This window comes from Trichechus manatus, unplaced genomic scaffold (genome assembly GCF_000243295.1).
Source record: "Trichechus manatus latirostris isolate Lorelei unplaced genomic scaffold, TriManLat1.0 scaffold00153, whole genome shotgun sequence".
In the NCBI taxonomy this organism is placed as follows: Eukaryota; Metazoa; Chordata; class Mammalia; order Sirenia; family Trichechidae; genus Trichechus; species Trichechus manatus.
The window spans coordinates 326,478-345,346 of record NW_004444089.1 but is presented as its reverse complement, the minus strand read 5'-3'; the positions used below and the strand labels follow the sequence as shown (position 1 = coordinate 345,346).

The window sequence follows — 18,869 nt, the reverse complement described above, 5'->3', positions numbered from 1 at the left end:
CCATTAGACTTCCTCTAGTAACTAACTTATCATCCATTCTATGTTCTCTACTACATTTGAAATTATAATTTATGGCAAACAACTTACCGTATTACACTAAGAAAACACTCTTTAAAAAGGTATTCAGTGTCTTTGAGGATCAAAATAATTTATATTTAACATTTCTGTTTGAACTTTTAGCTACGATTAGTGACCAACCCAGTTACTGAGAATACAGAATTCTTGGCTAGAACAAGGACAACAGCTAAAAATAGAAACCAGCTGAAAATGGCAAAGAACTGCTTGAAAGATCAGAGGTTTAATCATAGATTTAACTTATAACCATACTTCTGGCAGAGACTACATTTAAACAGTTGAAATAATAACAAATATTGCTTGATTTAGACCACAATGAAAATTTTTCCTATTCCTTGATAATTTTTGTAAAAAAAAAAAAAAAATCTAAAAATTGTAGGATGGAATTCTGTGAAAATAAAGATAGCCAAAGGAACAGCTCTAATGCAAATTAAAAATAAATAAAAAAACAAAAAACAAAAAGACCCTTGTTTATGTTTAGCACAATAGGTAAATCCCTAAGGTTCATCTAATAAACACAAATGTGTATATCCTAAACTTCTGAGGTTGAACCATGGCATCTGAAATAAAATAGGATAGGACTAAGTCCTTACAATGAGAAACAATGACATTTTCCTCGGCAAATAAAGGGACGTTCATTGCTCTTTGGTGACTGTGGATCAAAAGTACGGAAATAACAGGGAACAAGGTAAAGATCTGTGGAGGTGAGAAAAGAGAGTCTAGAAATAAAATGGAAAGGGCCATAGGTAGAAAAGAGATTTAGAATGATTAACAGAGAAGAAAATACTATAGAAGGCAGTTTTGATACAGGCCATCAAATATGAAATTGATATTCTGAAATGAACTGTGAACATTTTAAAAAACCAACTGGTCCCACACTAAGAAATCTTCTGTGTACGGGACACTCTTTTCTCCAATGTAAGCTTGCCAGCATGTAACCTAGATAACCATTTTTGTTTACAATCTTTTGTCTCTCTCTTTTACTTTGCTAAATAAAGCAGAGTTTTGTTTTTATTCAGCCTAAGTTAATCTTTATTAACGAAATACTGCTACGTAAGCCTGTCCTCATAGAGTTCACTGAGAACATTGACTGGATGGTTCAACCCAAAATCATCTTGGCCTCAACTTTCTGGACTCCATGCTTCCGTTCACGTTTCCACTGCAGAGACCGTTAGAGAGCAAACCTGCTGTTTCTCTCCTGGGTTGGTCTTTTCTAACATGCTAGTTGGAACAGTGATTATGTCTCCAAATGCTGCTATTTATGAACAGAACTTTGATTAACAATCATCATGTAATGATATCTCCAAGTAGAATAAGAAGTTTTAAATACTTCTCCTTAGGATAATCACCTGGAAGGTTAATGTTCTCTTTTTTCTGTTCTTAATTTTGTGAAACTTACTTTCCACAGAAATTAGAATAATCTAGGAAGGTAAAGAAATGGAGAGCTCTGATCGGAGCAGGGCAGTGACAGCGTATCCCATCTACCACTCCGTCTTGTCTTGTCTTGTCTTCAAGGAAGCACTAAGCTCTCAGAAGGTTTGTTACGGTTGTTAGTGGCGGTCAGGTTGGCCGTTCCCTCATGGCGACGCCATATGTTACAGAGCAGAACTGCACCATAGGGTTTTCTTGTCTATTAGGGTTTTGTTGTCTGTACTTATTATGGAAGCAGCTCTCTAGGGCTTCGCTAGGTGGGTTTGAACCACCAAACTTTGGGTTAGCAGCTGATCCCAAACCACTTGCGTCACCTGGACTCCTTCTTGGAGGGTAGGGCATATAGACTCACATCTTGTACGCCCTACCTTGTGAAGTACATGTATAAGAAACCAAAAAAAAAAAGGAGCCCTGGTGGCGCAGTGGTTAAGAGCTTGGCTGCTAATCAAAAGGTTGGCAGTTCAAATCCACCAGCCACTCCTTGGAAACCCTACGGGGCAGTTCTACTCTGTCCTATAGGGCCGCTATCAGTGTGTTTGGATAATCATGTTATAATTTGGGTTTGTAGTACACAGAATTTTTTTTTTTTTTTTAAGAGGCTGTCATTTGACCACTGTCATGCATTAATTTATATTGAAAGATCTGCAGGCTTAGAATGGCCCTTAGAGATTCAGTGGCTCTCGGGAGTCCCCTCGGGTCCTACTGCAGAGGAAGAGTCTCTTTCATTGAGTCCCTCCTGTGTGGCAGGAGCCCTGGTTGCTCAGTGGTTAATGTGCTCAGCTGCTAACCGAAAGGTCAGCAGTTCAAATCTACCAGCCGCTCCACGGGAGAAAGATGTGGCAGTCTGCTTCCGTAAAGATTTACAGCCTTGGAAATCCCATGGGGCAGTTCTACCCAGTCTGATAGGGTGGGCTATGAGTCAGAATTGACCTGACGGCAGTGGGTTTGGGGTGTACTATGTGGCAGACCCTGGTAAGCACATCCATCCTTGCTGGCCTCACCAACATTTCTGGGCCTCTGCTCCTTTCTTGACCTTATCCAGCTTTGTCAATGGGTGAATAAGCAGGAGGAGGCCCTACATGTGGCTAGGTTTTTATTGTTTCTGGATCTGGAAGAATTCATTTGTGAGTCAAGGCAGGCAAACCAAGAGCCCACACCAGGCGTTACAGGCCAGTCTGCGGGGTCTGGAAACGCTGACGACATCACCAGAGCTGCCAGGTTAGCAGGGAATAAAAGTGTGAGAGGTAGGGTAGAATTCAAAGTTCCTGTCCATGTTTTTGTGAATCTAGGGATGGCAGGTTGTGCTCTTTCCATTTACAAAGCAGTGTTTTCCTCATGTTGCCCCATTTTACTGTGTGGGAAGAAAGACTGCTTGCTTGAAGATCAGGTACCTTTTGTGTTAAAACTACCAAAGAGAAGCTCTGTCTGGCTTATTTTCACATTGTAAAAATCCTGGTGAGGGTGATTCTCACATTTTAAGAGGTACTGAAAAAGAATAAGGTTCTAAAGAAACGGAATGTCTCTTTTTCTGGAATCAAAGCTTTAATTTCGTTTTTTTTTTGGGGTGGGGTCCAATTGATTAAAAGAAGGGGGAAGTCCCCCTGGACAAAAATAAAAATTGTACTACAGAGATTCTTTGGGTTTAGGTGAATGGAATATTAATATCTTGAGTGCTTTATTCATTCCTGTTTGTTCTTTTAAATAAGGAGATAAGATAATCGTTTATCTTCCGTGTACTGACTGGTCTTGCTACGCGAGCAAGGACTTTGACTTTTTACACCTGCATCTAGGCTGGATTCTAATGCGCCTCTCATTTCGACTAAAAAGACATGAGAGCTTCGGTAATTTTCATGTTATTGTCAGAAAGAAGCTGGCTTTTCTTCTGAAACTACATTGCTTTGGGTTGTCTTGAAGGTGCTGCAGGATCCCCTGAACTACCCGCACTCCACATTGAGGCAAAGTGCAACCATCCAAGAACTATGGGAACGAAGTATACTGACATTCACTGCAATCACCTTTACGTATCTTGATGAATGAAATGTGAAAATGTCTAGAAGGGCGTATCGATTTAAAGAGACCAGGCTGAAGAACAAGCTTATGTGTAAATGGCTGTGTCTTCTCTCATCCCCTTTAGCCCAGGTCATCTACCATCGACTATAGTAGGTACATTGTTCTATCAATGATTGAAGTATATATTCATTAGGGCTGTTAGAACTGGTACTTCTAGGAAAAGGCAGACAAAATCGGGGCCCAGATAAAATCAGTGAGCCCTAAGGTCTCTGTTAGTACCATGGGGTTTTTGTATCAACAAGTACTTAAAATTATGTTGTTGCTGTTGAGTCTACTCTGACTCGTGGGGACCCCATGTGTTCACAGCAGCACTGTTCCATAGGGTTTTCAAGGCTGTGATCTTTCAGAAGCAAATCGCCAGGCCTGCCTTTCGAGGCTCCTTTGGATGGGTCTGAACCTCCAACCTTTTGATTTGTAGTGGAGTGCTTAACCATTTGTGCCACCCAGGGACTCCACTTAAAGTACAGGGACTTTTCTTTTTTTCATATTTCAAGAAGCCTGTCTCATACCTTCTCACCTCCAGTGGTCCCAGGCTGAGCAGTCATAGTATCCTATCATCCAGATCACAGGGATTGGCACCAAAGTGACTCTCAACTGTTTTGTTTTTGTTTTTTCTAATTAGAGTTGGTAGAGAAGATACAGTTTCATTTCGTCAAAGGCCGTAAGAATGTGTTCATATGGGTTTCCAAAGCCCTGGTATGGATCATGTGGAGAAGCTGGCTTTAGAGAATGGAGCTCACATGCTAAGAGAAGCAGAGAAGAGAAAGACGAATCCTGGATCCAGACATCCAGACATCCCTGAGCTCAGTTTTACACCTACCCACTCTGGGGGGTACTACAGACCTAGCAAAGTCCAACTTTTTCATTTAAGCTAATTCAGTTAGGGTTTTGCCTCCTGCAACCAGAGTTCTGACTAGCTTTGGGTATATCCTGGAGACCCAGTTATGATTGACAGTATTAATTCTATGGAAAGAAGTGTGTCCTTTGTGCCCAACAATCCACACAGGATAAGTGGGGGTTGGCCTAAAAGAAGGACTACCATGAAAACACTTCTGCTTCTCATAGGATGAGCTCTTTAGTCAATGGATGGTAAACGGATTCCACACTGAAGACATGTATACAAGAGCTCATTTGCTCTCTAAACGAATTCCTTTTCCATCAGCATTCAGTTATCAATTGAGTCCATGCCCCTACCCCCCATTCCCTAATTATAATCAGTTTTAGAAATCACTCTTTTACTGGAGCAGAAACAACAACAAAAGTCTTTATTTTGTACTGACTCTCCTCTGTGGATGCACACATTCCCACATTTATAGAAACGCACACATTCAGAAAAGTCAGTGTTATGTCCAAGGACATAATTTTGAGAAGGACATGAGGAAACGCACTAAAGGGACAGGCACTCTGGGGAAAAGCAGGTGAGACAGATGGAGGACCCAACCCCAACGGTCAACATGCTTGGGAATAACTCAGATTGCCAAGGCCCCTGTAACCATACACCCCACTCCAAGCCGTGGTCATACAAGGGCAGCTTCTGTGCCTTTCCTTCATCTCCCTAGCACTTATCACGGGGCGAGGACTTTACCAATATTTGCAGAAGGGATGTTGAGTCATGATGAGCTTGTTTGTATGACAGCAAGCCTTCCACTTGGATTACATTTTGATTAGTTAGCAATGTATGACGTGGTGGTTGCTAGTTAGAACAATGTGTTTCTAACCTGTTCCTTTCATCTTTGAAGACTTATCTGCCCTTCCCGAGGGAGGGTTGGCCACGGAGTTCTTTCTGCCCCAGGGGGTCCCATTATACATTTCCCTCATGTCACTGGGGAACATTATTGCTTTCACTTTGTTTAGATGGCTGTGGTCTCTTACTAAACTCCAAGCTCCTTGAGGGCCAGGGAACCTGCCTCATTTATTTATTCTACCCCGCCAGTGCATGGCAGGTCTCAAGAAATGCTTGGAATGAATGAGTGAATGAATGCACCGTGCCTATGACTTATTTTTAAAATAATGTCTGAGAAGCCAGAGATTTCACATTAAAACAAATCAGAAACTTCCACAACCTTGTGCTGTGGTTTTCAAACTGCACTGCACATTAGAATCGCCTGAAAACTCTGAAAGATCCCACAGCCCAGGCCACACACCAGACCAATTAAATACGAAGCTTTGGGAAAGGGAACAGTGTCAGACCCTTTTTAAACCCCTCAGGTAACGCCGGTAGTGGCCAAGTTTGAGAACCACTGCTCCAGGCAGGTACTTCTCAAACGTTAATGTGGAACAAAGCACCTGGGGACAGTTTTAAATTCAGACTCTGCTCCACAAGGTCTGGGTTGCGACCTGAGGCGCTGGAGCTTTAACTGGTTCCCAGGTGAGGATAATGCTGCCCTCTGAGGGACAGACACCAGGAACTGCTGGCGCTTTATCGGGCTCACAGGTGGCAACGCTGCTACTGCTGGTTTCTAAGGCCAGTGGTTATAGGGAGGTGACTCCGGGACACCAGGCTGAGTTACATGCCTTCTTTTCTAGCAATGGCCAGTATAGCTCCATTTTCATCCGTTTCAGGAACTGACATTCTGTATAAAATTTCTTTTTCGGGGGGGAGGGGAAGAGTTTGACAAACATTGTGACAAATAAGAGAAGAAGAAGAAGAAGAAAAAGGAATAGGGGCAGGCCGGCAGTGACTGTCACTGCTGCTATGCGTCCCCACAGCTCGACTTCTCCTCCAGCGGCTGCTTGCAAAAGCTACCGCTTTCTGTCGCCGTCTTAAGCTCTGGCGCCCACCTTCTCGTTCATTACAGGACCCCTGAGCCGCCCTCTTAAGAGGCAATCAAGGCAATACATTCCGGTCTGTAGCAGAGCTGGAAGGGGTGAACGTAGCTCCCTGAACGCACTGGGTTGCCTGTGCCTGAGGGATTTATTTATTGTGCTGAAGAAGTGAAGGGGGGGGACACAACGAAATAATAAGGGGAAAACAACACAACTTAGGCAGCAGAGCAGCAGAAACAGCAGCCTTCCAGATTTCCCGACTGTTTTGAAGAGCATATAAATCCCAGCAGCTCTAACCAGCCCCTCCTGGCAGCAGGGGGCGCTAGGCAACGGGCGGAAGGTGGCGCGGCGGGAGCCCGCACTTACCATGACTGTGGCCGCGGCCGCGGCTGCCTGGGCGGCCACCGCGGCTTGGTTGGCTTGGTGCTGCGCAGCTTTGATTTTGGCCTGCAAGTGTGCAGGAGGGTGAAAATATTTGCATTTCTCCCTCATGCAACGCCCCTTTATGTAATCCATACAAACGGTTACGGTGTTGTCGTTTGTGTCGATCATGGTGCTGTCTGCAGGGTGTGCGAAGCGGCAGTCGGTCTCCCCCCTGGCGCAGTTGCCTCGCTGGAACTCCCTGCATACCTGGGAAGACACGGGGAAGAGCAGACGCTGCAGAGCAGAGGCCCAGGGCTGCAACCTAGACACTGATGTAAAAAAGGGCTACATAGTCTTCCTTCCTTTTAATGGTGGCTTTTTTTTTTTTTTTTTTTTTTTGCCATTTCCAGTAAAATATCAATTACCCAGAACCCAATCACCAGAATCTCGAGTTTCTAATTTGAGTTTTGCTTTCTCCCTTTTCTGGGGTAGAAATCTATGCTGCGAAATAAGCCAAAATCTGCAGTTTAGCTAAAATAACAAAAAGAAAAACCAATGAAGCCTCCATTGCCCCTGGCTAGCACACATGCACACACACCTAGATGTGTGTGTGTGTGTGTGTGTGTGTATACATATAGAGAGAGAGATGGATATACATCTGTGTGTGTGTATATGGAGAGATGTGTATACATCTGTAACTGTGTGTATAGAGAGATGTATATATATCTGTGTGTGTGTATATGCAGAGATGGATATACATCTACAACTGTGTATAGAGAGATGTATATACATCTGTAAGTGTGTGTGTGTATAGAGAGATGTATATACATCTGTAAGTGTGTGTGTATATATAGAGATGTATATACATCTGTGTTTGTGTGTATATGGAGAGATGTATATACATCTGTAACTGTGTATAGAGAGATGTATATACATCTGTAAGTGTGTGTGTATATGCAGAGATGGATATACATCTATAACTGTGTATAGAGAGATGTATATACATCTGTAAGTGTGTGTGTGTATATATAGAGATGTATATACATCTGTGTTTGTGTGTATATGGAGAGATGTATCTACATCTATAACTGTGTGTACAGAGAGATGTATATACATCTATAAGTGTGTGTGTATATATAAAGATGTATATACATCTGTGTGTGTATATATAGAGATGTATATACATCTCTCTGTGTGTATATATAGAGAGATGTATATACATCTATAAGTGTGTGTGTATAGATAGAGAGATGGATATACATCTGTGTTTGTGTGTATATGGAGAGATGTATATACTTCTATAACTGTGTGTATAGAGAGATGTATATACATCTATAAGTGTGTGTGTATATATAAAGATGTATATACATCTACTAAGTGTGTGTGTGTATCTATAGAGATGTATATACATCTATAAATGTGTGTGTGTATATATAGAGATGTATATACATCTATAACTGTGTGTGTATATACAGAGATGCATATACATCTATAAATGTGTGTGTGTATATATAGAGATGTATATACATCTATAAGTGTGTGTGTATATACAGAGATGCATAAACATCTGCAAGTTTGTGTGTATAGAGAGATGTATATACATCTATAAGTGTGTGTGTATATAGAGATGTATATACATCTGTAAGTGTGTGTGTATATAGAGATGTATATACATCTATAAGTGTGTGTGTACATATAGAGAGATGTATATACATCTGTTTGTGTGTATATATAGAGATTTATATTCATTTATAAGTGTGTGTATATATAGACAGATGTATATACATCTGTGTGTGCATGTGTGTGTGTGTGTGTGTGTGTGTGTACATATATACACACACACATACGGAGCCCTGGTGGCATAGTGGTTGAGAGTTACGGTGAGCTATGGCTACTAACCAAAAAAGGTTGGCAGTTCAAATCCACCAGCCTCTCCTTGGAAACCCTATGGGGCAGTTCTACTCTGTCCTATAGGGTCGCTGTGAGTCGGAATTGACTCAACAGCAGTGTGTTTTTTTTGTTGTTGTTATATATACACATACACACATATACATATATGTGTGTGTATACATACATATATACTACGTATCCACATATATATGTATACATAATCATATATATATATATCTCCAAATGTCCTACCCTGACAATTCTGTACAGTTCTGGGGTTTTTGCCTGGAGGGATACTTTCACCATAGATCAAACCACCGGGTCATAGCTGTACAACTCCGAAGAGAATTGGGGGAAATGACAAACTGGTCCTTTCTCTCTCTAAGGATGGGTAGCGGGGTGGGTCAATCTGAATGCATGTATCCTCAAGGCTACAATGATAACTAATGCTTATGCTCATGAATGAGAAGATGTAAAATACCTAAGACACAAAACTTTCATTTAAGGTCACTATATTATTTTTGACAGCACAGAAAAAAACTTTTAAAATAGAAAGAAGATTAAAAGGAGATACTATGAGGAGAGATACAGGGAAAGAAAGAAATGGCAGAAAGTGGAATAAAGTTGGAAGTGAAGCCATGTTTTTCCCCCTTAATCTTCAGTTATCCTGAAATCTCAGTAACCACAGTTCTCCATCCCCTGAGAATATCGAGGATCAAGATTTATACCGTATAAAGGAAGACTTCTTCAGAATTTGAAGAGTATTCTTAATTCTGCCCTAAATATAAATAACATGAATAACGTGTGTATTTATTATATTTATAAATATCATTACACACCACACACCCATTGCCACTGAGTCGATTCCAACTCATAGCAACCCTGTGGGACAGAGTAGAACTGCCTCACAAGGTTTCCAGTGAGCTGGTGGATTCGAACTGCCGACCTTTTGGTTGGCAACTATAGCTTTTAAACATTGCGTCACCAGTGTTCCACTAGCAGGGAAGCATTACTAGTAAAATTAAAGTTATTTCCTTTTTAGGCTTCAAATCCAAAGTCATCTAAGTGGTGGTTCACTTCTTGATTACCAGTGACGTTACATGAAGGGTTACTGACATGAAATTCAAGCCCTGTGCAAATTAAACACACTTGTGAAACAGAGATTCACAGACCAGTGGCCAAGTCAGTTTGAAGGGTAAGCGAGACAAACCATAGTATTGCCAATTGTTCTCTCCTACCTTGGATATTAGCCACCATTCTACCTTTAGTTCATAAAACATGGAAGATAAAAGTGAGAAAACGCTCCCCCAGATTTTGAGTAAGCCTTCCTCACTAAACAGAAAGCCTTCAGCCTGTGACTGCGTCTTCCACGCAGACACCCAGCAGGCATTTACCAAGAGTCTCTGTGTGGAGTGCAGCTCTGTGGACTTCATTCCTGGTTTGAAATGAACCGAAAGCTGCTCTGTTAAAGTCATCGTGAATCATCTTTATGTCTGTCTTTGTCTATCAGCCCTGTTTGGAAGGACTATTTGTTCCCGATTCCACTGATTTAATTTGCTGTCTAACCCACACAGTCACGTCACATACGGAACACGAAAGCTCAGTGGGTCCAGCAGGTGGAGCCCAAAACACTTTTCCTGTCCTGTGAAGGGTCTAGTCAATATTCAGATGCAGGCTGGATTTTCATAATACAGTAGAGTTTAGAGTTCACATTTTGAGGTCCATATGTTCCAGATTGGACCCCTGGTGGAGCAGTGGTTAACAGCTTGGCTGCTAGCCAAAAGGTCAGCAGTTCAAATCTAACAGCGGCTCCTTGGAAACCCTGTGGGGCAGTTCCACTCCGTCCTGTAGGCTAGCTATGAGTTGGAATCAGCTTGACGGCAATGGGTTTGGTTTTTTTGGTTTGCTCCAGATTGAAGCTGAATGAGAAGTCTATATCTTTCTAAATATTTTCAGTTTAAAATTCTGAATTCTAGAACATTTTCAGGACAACAGGCAGAAGCATTTCATTGCCCTCAAGGCTTACTGGGTAAATACTTTAACAAACACACACTGAAAGAACATTCTTGAATGACCCAACATAGAACACAATGTGCACCCTAGCCATACGTATAGCACAGATTTACCAAACAAATTTAATTAGTAATGGAATTAAATGAGCTCTTTGAAAAAAATCTATTAGCATCTATACACCCTTATAAAATGCTCTATTAAGTATCATAGTATGTAGTAGTAAGACAAATGGATGAATGTCCTAGCTATCATTAAAGAGAAGCTTCACCTAACAAAGTAAGGGAGGGTTGTCTTCACTCAAGATTTAAGATTTATGCTTTTTAAATATATAAACTTTTCCTTCTTGGATTTTATAGAACCCTTGCAGTTAAGTGAAATAAAATGTCTCAGTAGGTAACTAAATTTACCCAGGCTCCAGTTACTCCTGTCACCAATAAGACAGGGCTGGTCTTATTGTACAGACTCAGGCAGCCAGACTAGTTCTTAAAGTATTGACATATGATTATACCAACTGGTAAACAGTCCTAGTCCCACCCTTCCCTATATTGTCGCTGCCCCTGAGGGCCCCCTATTGTTCTGGTTGCTGGGCTCCTGCCCTGCCCGCCCCCAGACCTCTCCAGGATCCAGCAGGGGTTAAAGCTTGGCACAGCAGGAAGCCCTCAGGATCTTCCTCCATCTCTACGGCCTGAATCATGATTGATTCAATGCTCTCTTGGTTGTTAAATGCCTTACCCCTAAACATAGTTTCCACACAGTTGATGGCAAGGAACATACATTAGGTCAGACAAAGACTTTTGTGGCTTGTAGTGTTCCTTTGTATTAAAGTTCTTCTTTTCCCACAGACTAATTCCCTCTATATTTGGCTTTAATTTCAAACCCTAGGATTATGATTGCATTGGTTTTAGACATGTGAGTGTGCGTGCACGTGTGTGCGTGTATGTGCATGCACACGAGGCTGTTTTGCAGGACTGAATTACTACTTCACAAGTATTCACTTACACAGAAGTACACCCTGCCACAAATGCCTTTCAAACCACAAACAACTGAAGTACCTCCAGTTTGTCAGTCCTGAGAAGTTTCTGAGTCGCAGTTGAGCCCGGGACAGTGACAGGCGGACTTCCAGGAACGATCACAGGTGTGGTGGGTAGAATTTCCGTTGGGACTAAGCCAACTCCAGGGGTTACCGGCGCTAGGTAAGGAGCAAAGCTAATTGCTGTATTTGTCCCTATTGCAGGACCTACAGGGAAGGTGGGCTGTTAAAAAGACAACAGGAAAAAGACTGATTCAGAACTCAAGTTTGAAAGGTTGTCAGCAAGTGCCATTTGAGCAAAATTTCATCATGTACAAGACTCTCTGTGTTCGTTGCATAAATCAGTGCTGAACTGTAAACATTCATTAAACTCTCCTTTCATGCTCTGCCTAATAAAAATGAAATCTGTATAAATCCTCTCTTTCCCAAACCATACAAAAACATGGGGGAACATCACAGAAATCTAATTACAGGGAAAAGATTAAAATTTCACGTTTATGAAAGGGTTTCTCAAGAAAGGAAAATAATAATTTTCACTCTAATTACTCATCATTTCACACCATTGAATGATGTTACACTAAGGTGGTGAAGCCTACAGGATATTAACTCATGATCTCTGGTTTCTTCCATCTGTCTCTTAAAAAGAGAGAAAAGAAACAAACACCTTGACTATAGTCTGACTTCCTTGTTGACAAAGGTTGTGCAATCTCAAAAGTGGGGCTCACTTGGGATTTTATTTTGCTCAGATTGACCAGTATGTTTCCAGATTCTGTTGCTAGAATGTATGTTCTCAAAATTCACTCACAGTTTTCATATACACCCACTATTTTTTTTTGTCTCTAGCAAAGCTATGTCTAGATTTAACTTTCCCTGCCTGAAAGGTTGGAAGAGCTTGAACTTTTTAAGTGGCCAACTTTTTCAATTAATTGGCCAAGTTTTCAATGGCCATTGGAAGTTGGTTTGCTTTCTCAGATCACAAAATCAACATAGCAGTGACAGTGGGCATGGATATAGATATACATATGTACATGTATGTACATATATACACAGTTATCTATCCATCCATTGATCCATTGACCCATCGACCTATATGTCTGTCTATCTATGTATCTCATATCTCCAGGGTTAGGGAGAAATATGCTAGTGTGTTGATTATTTTTAAAAGCCACGCCTAAAAATATGTAAATAGGTCTGCCTTTCAGGAAGCAAATAATGTACATTTAAGAGAACAACAAACTTTTGTCTCAACTTTAAAGAACCACTGTTGAAAATTTAAGATTCGAGATAAAGATTTTTCTTAGCAGAAATTTTACACTGAATTGGACTTGATTTGTGTGTGTGTGTGTGTGTGTGTGTGTGTGTTTAGTTATGGGATGATTCTGAATCACATTTATGGTCAGCACAAGTTTGCAGATATTTGCAATCACACGTTAACATTCAACGTTTCTAACGTTGAAATGTGCTGTTGTTGGCGCCATGCTGTTTCTTGGCTTATACATTGTCGGTATCATTCTTGTGGTCTATTCATGGCTTTGAATGAGTTTTTAACATACACAGGAGCTTGGATGGCACACGTGGTTTGTCACCTGCTGCTAACCTAAAAGCTTGTGGTTTGTACCCACTCAGTGGCTCATGAAGAAGGGTCTGGTGATCTGTTTCCACAAAGACTGCTGTTGTCGTTAGGTACCATCAAGTCGATTTTGACTCATAGTGATCCCATGTGACAGAGGGGAATTGCCCTATAGGGTTTTCTAGGTGGCGTCACTGGGTAGGTTCAAATTGCCAACCTTTCACTAGGAGCCAAGCACTTAACTGTTGCGCCACCAGGGCTCCTTCGACTAACAAAACCCTATGGAGCAGTTTTATTGTGTAATACACGAGGTCGCCATGAGTTGGGGCCCAACTGGACAGCAGTTAACAACAGTTAACAGTTAACAACAACATTTATGGCTTTGAATGAGCTTTTAACATATGGGGAAAATGACAGTCTGTGTTTATTAAGCAACTTTTTCCTTTACAGAGATGCAGAAAAATGTCTCTTACAAAATGGTCATGTTGGAAGAGAGTAAATTACTGATAGTTTGCGTAGGGACTTCTTGGAGGGGCTGAAAAGTCTTACTGAAGTGGCTGGAGGCTGGGTGCTGAGGTCTCAGAGAGCTACTACCTCAGCACTCCACAGGACTCTCAGATCTTTACGGCTCACACATGAAATTCACTTTGGAAGAAAGATGCTACATGAGGTCTCAACCTGGCAAACAGACGGCAGTTAGGATTTTTTCTTCCTTGACCTTCTACAAAATTTTCTATGTGTATGCTTCCATTTTCTACCCATTTGAGTCATAATTATAGGAAGTTGTGGTTTTCAGTAACTGTAGCTTAATCACTTAGTACTACTCTACAAAGCCAAGTGACCCCAGAGAAGTATTTTCCAAAGTGAGATATGCTGATTTTTTTACAGCAACATGTGGAAGAGGACTGGCATGGAGGCACTTGTGAGGATGCCTTGTTGGGGGAGGGCATGGCCAGCAAACCAATGCAGAAGGTGCATGTTATATGCGTAAAAATATAGCATATAGTATTAGGATTTTTTTAAAAAAAAATAACAACTCCGAATGGTCATGAATCACAACAGATCAGTGATTCCATGGACCAGCTATATCAGAAATGCCTGAGGAAGAATTTTATAAATACAGACACCATAAATTCTGACTCAATTGGTTTAGGCAGGGACCTGGAAATTTACATAAAAAAAAAAAAATCACTAGATGATCTAATGCACAGCCCCATCTAGGGGCACTGCCATAGATGAAGAGTGAAAATATGTGTTTAAAAAACTTGTACTAAATGTGTAATTTAAGCATAGAGACTAATTACCAAAGGAAACATTTAGAGAAAAGAACTCTCCCCCACACCTCCTCTTCTGACTCCTCGTCTAGGGTCAGTATGGTGAGACATATACAGCTTCTACTTTGACTCTCAGGAGGATGTCAGAATCTTAAAACTCATTTCAAAAACCTTTTCGGATATCAACAAATTCATTCTAATTAGCTAAATCTTGCTTTCAAAAATATATGTTACTTGTTAATTTAATAATCTAAAATAAAGATTATAGTATGTTTTATGGATGATAGCTATAGTTCACAGAGACAATAGTATTTAGAATAAAAATACAGATTTTAGATTCAGAAAGACTTAAATTCAAGTCCAGTGCTCTACCAATTACTCATTTTTATCCTGGGCAAGATATTAACCTCTCTGAGCTTTAGTGTTTGCTTCTGCAAAAGGGAACTAAAACTTCTTAGCTTAAAGGTTGGGCTGAACGAGGTGCTTATTTCTCTCTCCGTTTTCCATGGGCAGAACTCAATCAATGGCTGTTATCACTGGGAGTGTAAAAGTTAGTATAATACAGCTCGTTCCTCCAATCGTCCAATGAACTTACAAAAAGAATATAATCAGTGTAACAGTATAATAAATAGAGGCATAAAACTGAATTATAGCAAATATCTTTCCTTTTTTGAAATACAGGCTGGGAAACGTATTTTTTTGTCACGTGAAACTGAACGTTAACAGTTCATGGGCCTTGTGAAGATAGATTCAATTAGATGTTTTTTTCCTTTTTCAATATAGAGTGCTTTTCATTGAAGTTGATTAGTAAAAAAAAAAAAATACAGTTTTGGTAATTTTCAAAAATGTACAGCATGTATTATTATTACGGACGGTAATGTCTTACACATCTGGGAAAGGCTCTGGCTGTTTTCAAAGTATCCCTGCACACGCTGTCTACTTTAATCTTCTCAAATCCGTGAGAGGCAAGTGTGGCAGCAAGAACTGTGCCTTCTTACAGGCGAGAGCAATTTGGAGCAGAGCACTAAATGGATTACCCGAGATCAGTGCAGCTGAGGCTGAGGCAAGGCAAAGCACCCAGGACTCCTGGCTTCCAGTCTGCGACTATTTCTACGCCTCTGCACTCACTAGGTTTGTTTTTTTTTTTAAATTTTTTATTGTGCTTTAGGTGAAAGTTCACAGCTCGAGTTAATTTTTCATACAAAAACTTATACACATGTTGTTTTGGGACATGAGTTGCAATCCCCACAATGTGACAGCACACTCCCCTTTTCCACCAGGGTTCCCTGTGTCCATTCAACCAGTTCCTGCCCCTTCCTGCCTTCTCATCCTGCCTCCGGACAAGAGCTGCCAATTTGGTCTTGTGTATCTGACTGAACTAAGAAGCACACTCCTCACGAGTATTATTTTATGTTCTACAGTTCCGGTCTAATCTTTGTCTGAAGAGTGGGCTTCGGGAATGATTTCAGCTCCGGGTTAACAGAGCGTCCAGGGGCCATAGATTTGGGGGTTCCTCCAGTCTCTGTCAGAGCATTACATCTGGTCTTTTCGCGTGCACTCACTAGATTTTGTCGGTAATTTCTTTTTTTTTAATTGTACTTTAGGTGAAGGTTTACAGAACAAATAGTTTCTCATTAAGCAGTCAGTACACACATTGTTTTATGAAATTGGTTAACAACCCCACAGCACGTCAACACTCTCCGTTCTCAACCTTGGAGGACCTTCTTTCTTTTTTGGTGAAAATATACACAGCCAAAGACACACCATTTCAAAAGTTTCTACATGTACAATTCAGTGACATCGATTACGTTCTTCCAGTTGTGCTGCTATTCTCACTATGCTTTTCCAAATTATTCCATCACCATTGTCTTCAACTCACTGACCCCTAGGCTTCCCATCAAACCTTTTGAGTTGCTGTTATCAGTTTGATCTCACATAGATAATTCTTTTTTTTTTTTTTTGTACTTCAAATGAAGGTTTACAGAACAGAATAGTCTCTCATTAAACAGTTAGTACACATATTTCCCTATGACAATGGTTAACAACCATGTCAACACTGTCCCCTTTCAACCTTGAGTTCCATATCACCAGCTTTCCTGTCCCCTCCTGCCTTCTAGTCCTTGTCCCTGGACTGCTGTACCTCATTAGTCCCGTTTTGCTTTACGGGAACGTCCAATACCCTGCTGAATAATCAGCCTCAGGAGTGACCTCACCACTGAGCTAAAAGGGTGTCCGGAGGCCATACTGTTGGGGTTTCTCCAGTCTCTGTCAGGCCAGTAAATGTGGTCCTTTCTTGTGTGTTAGAATTTTGTTCTACATTCTTCTCCAGCTCTGTCCAGGTCCCTCTGTTGTGATCCCAGTCAGAGCAGTCAGTGGTGGTAGCCGGGCACCATCTAGCTGTACTGGACTCTGTCTGGTGGAGGCCTTGGTAGCTCTGGTCCATTAGTCATTTGGACTACTCTTTTCCTTGTATCCTGTTCTCTTCATTCTCCCTTATTCTCGAAAGGGTGATACCAGTGAAGTATCTTAGGCTTTTAAGACCCCAGACGCTACTCACCAAGGTAGAATGTAGAACATTGTCTTTATAAGCTGTATTATGCCAACTGAGCTAGATGTTCCCTGAGAGCATGGTCCCCACAGCCCTTTACCCAGCAATTCAGCCCCTCAGGGAGTTCGGATGTGTCTATGGAGCTTCCATGACCTTTCCTTGCACAAGTTGTACTGGCTTCCCCAGTATTGTGTACTGTCTCACCCTTCACAAAAGTTACCACCTAACTATTGTCTATTTAGTATTTCCCCCCAACCCCTCCCATCCCTTGTAACCAACAAAGATTGTTACATTTTGTGTGTGAACTTTTTCATGAGTTTTTACAGTAGAGGTGTCATACAATATTTGTCCTTTTGTGATTGACTTATTTCACTCAGCATAATGTCCTCCAGTTTCATCCATGTTATGAGATGCTTCACAGATTCATCGTTGTTCTTTATCGTTGCATAGTACTCCATTGTGTGTATGTACCATAGTTTGTTTATCCATTCATCTGTGGATGGGCATCTAGGTTGTTTCCATCTTTTTGCTATTGTGAACAGTGCTGCAATGAACATGGGTGTGCATATGTCTATTCATGTGATGGCTCTTATTTCTCTAGGATATATTCCTAGGAGTGGGATTGCTGGATCGTATGGTATGTCTATTTCTAGCTTTCTAAGGAAGCGCCATAACATTTTCCAAAATGGTTATATCATTATGCATTCCCACCAGCAGTGCATAAGAGTTCCGATCTCCCCACAGCCTCTCCAACATTTGTTATTTCCAGTGTTTTTGATTCATGCCAGTAATGCCCAGGGGGAGATGGTATCACACTGGTTTTAATTTGGATTTCTCTAATGGCTAGTAATCGCGAGCATTTCCTCATGTGTCTGTTGGCCACCTGAATGTCTTCTATGGTGAAGTGTCCATTTCCTTTGTTCATTTTTTTAATTGGATTATTTGACTTTTTCTTGTAGAGGTGTTGGATTTTCCTGTAGATTATAGAGATTAGACCTTTGTCTGACTTGTAATGTCCAAAAATTTTTTCCTAGTCTGTGGGTTCTCTTTTTAGTCTTTTGGTGAAGTCTTTTGAAGAGCATAGGTGTTTGATTCTTAGAAGATCCCAGTTATCTAGTTTATCTTCTGAAGTTTGTGTGCTGTTGGTTATGATTTGTATCCTGTTAATGCTGTGTATTAGGGCCTCTAGCATTGATACTATTTTTTCTTCTATGAACTTTACAGTTTTTGGCTTTATATTAAGGTCTTTGATCCATTTTGAATTAGTTTTTGTGTATGGTCTGAGGTATGGGTCCTGTTTCATTTTTTTGCAGATGGATATCCAGTTTTGCCTGCACCCTTTGTTAGACTGTCTTTTCCCCATCTGATGGACTTTGGGCCCTTGTCGAAGATCGGGTGACCGTAGGTGGATGGATTTACATCCAGGTTCTCCATTCTGTTCCATTGATCAATGTATCTGTCATTGTACCAGTACCAGGCTGTTTTGACTACCGTAGCTGTATAGTAGATTCTCAGGTCAGGTAGTGTGAGTCCTCCTACTTTATTCTTCTTCAATAGTGCTTTACTTATTTGGGGCTTCTTCCCTTTGCACATAAAGTTAATGATTAGTTTTTCCATCTCTTTAAAGAATGTTGTTGGTATTTGGTTCAGGATTGCACTGTATTTGTAAATTGCTTTGGGTAGAATTGTCATTTTCAGCATGTTGAGTCTACCTATCCATAAGCATAGTATGTTTTTCCATTTATGTAGATCCCTTGGGGTTTCTTGAAGTAGTGTTTTGTAGTTTTCTTTGTATAGGTCTTTTACATCGCTGGTTAGATTTATTCCTAAGTATTTTAT

General features: G+C 40.8%; 1 protein-coding gene across 3 annotated transcripts in view; it reads right to left on the bottom strand.

The window, feature by feature from the left end:
* The window catches only part of MBNL2 (muscleblind like splicing regulator 2), a 194,493-nt gene that overhangs the window by 38,568 nt on the left and 137,056 nt on the right, over positions 1–18,869 (bottom strand). For all 3 annotated transcript variants that reach the window (XM_023740312.1, XM_023740313.1, XM_004386014.2), the window contains 2 exons: positions 11,661–11,861; positions 6,709–6,972 (listed from right to left, as the gene is read on the bottom strand). In XM_023740312.1, the coding sequence (XP_023596080.1) occupies positions 6,709–6,972; positions 11,661–11,861 (465 nt within the window). The remainder of the gene's footprint in view (positions 1–6,708; positions 6,973–11,660; positions 11,862–18,869) is intronic.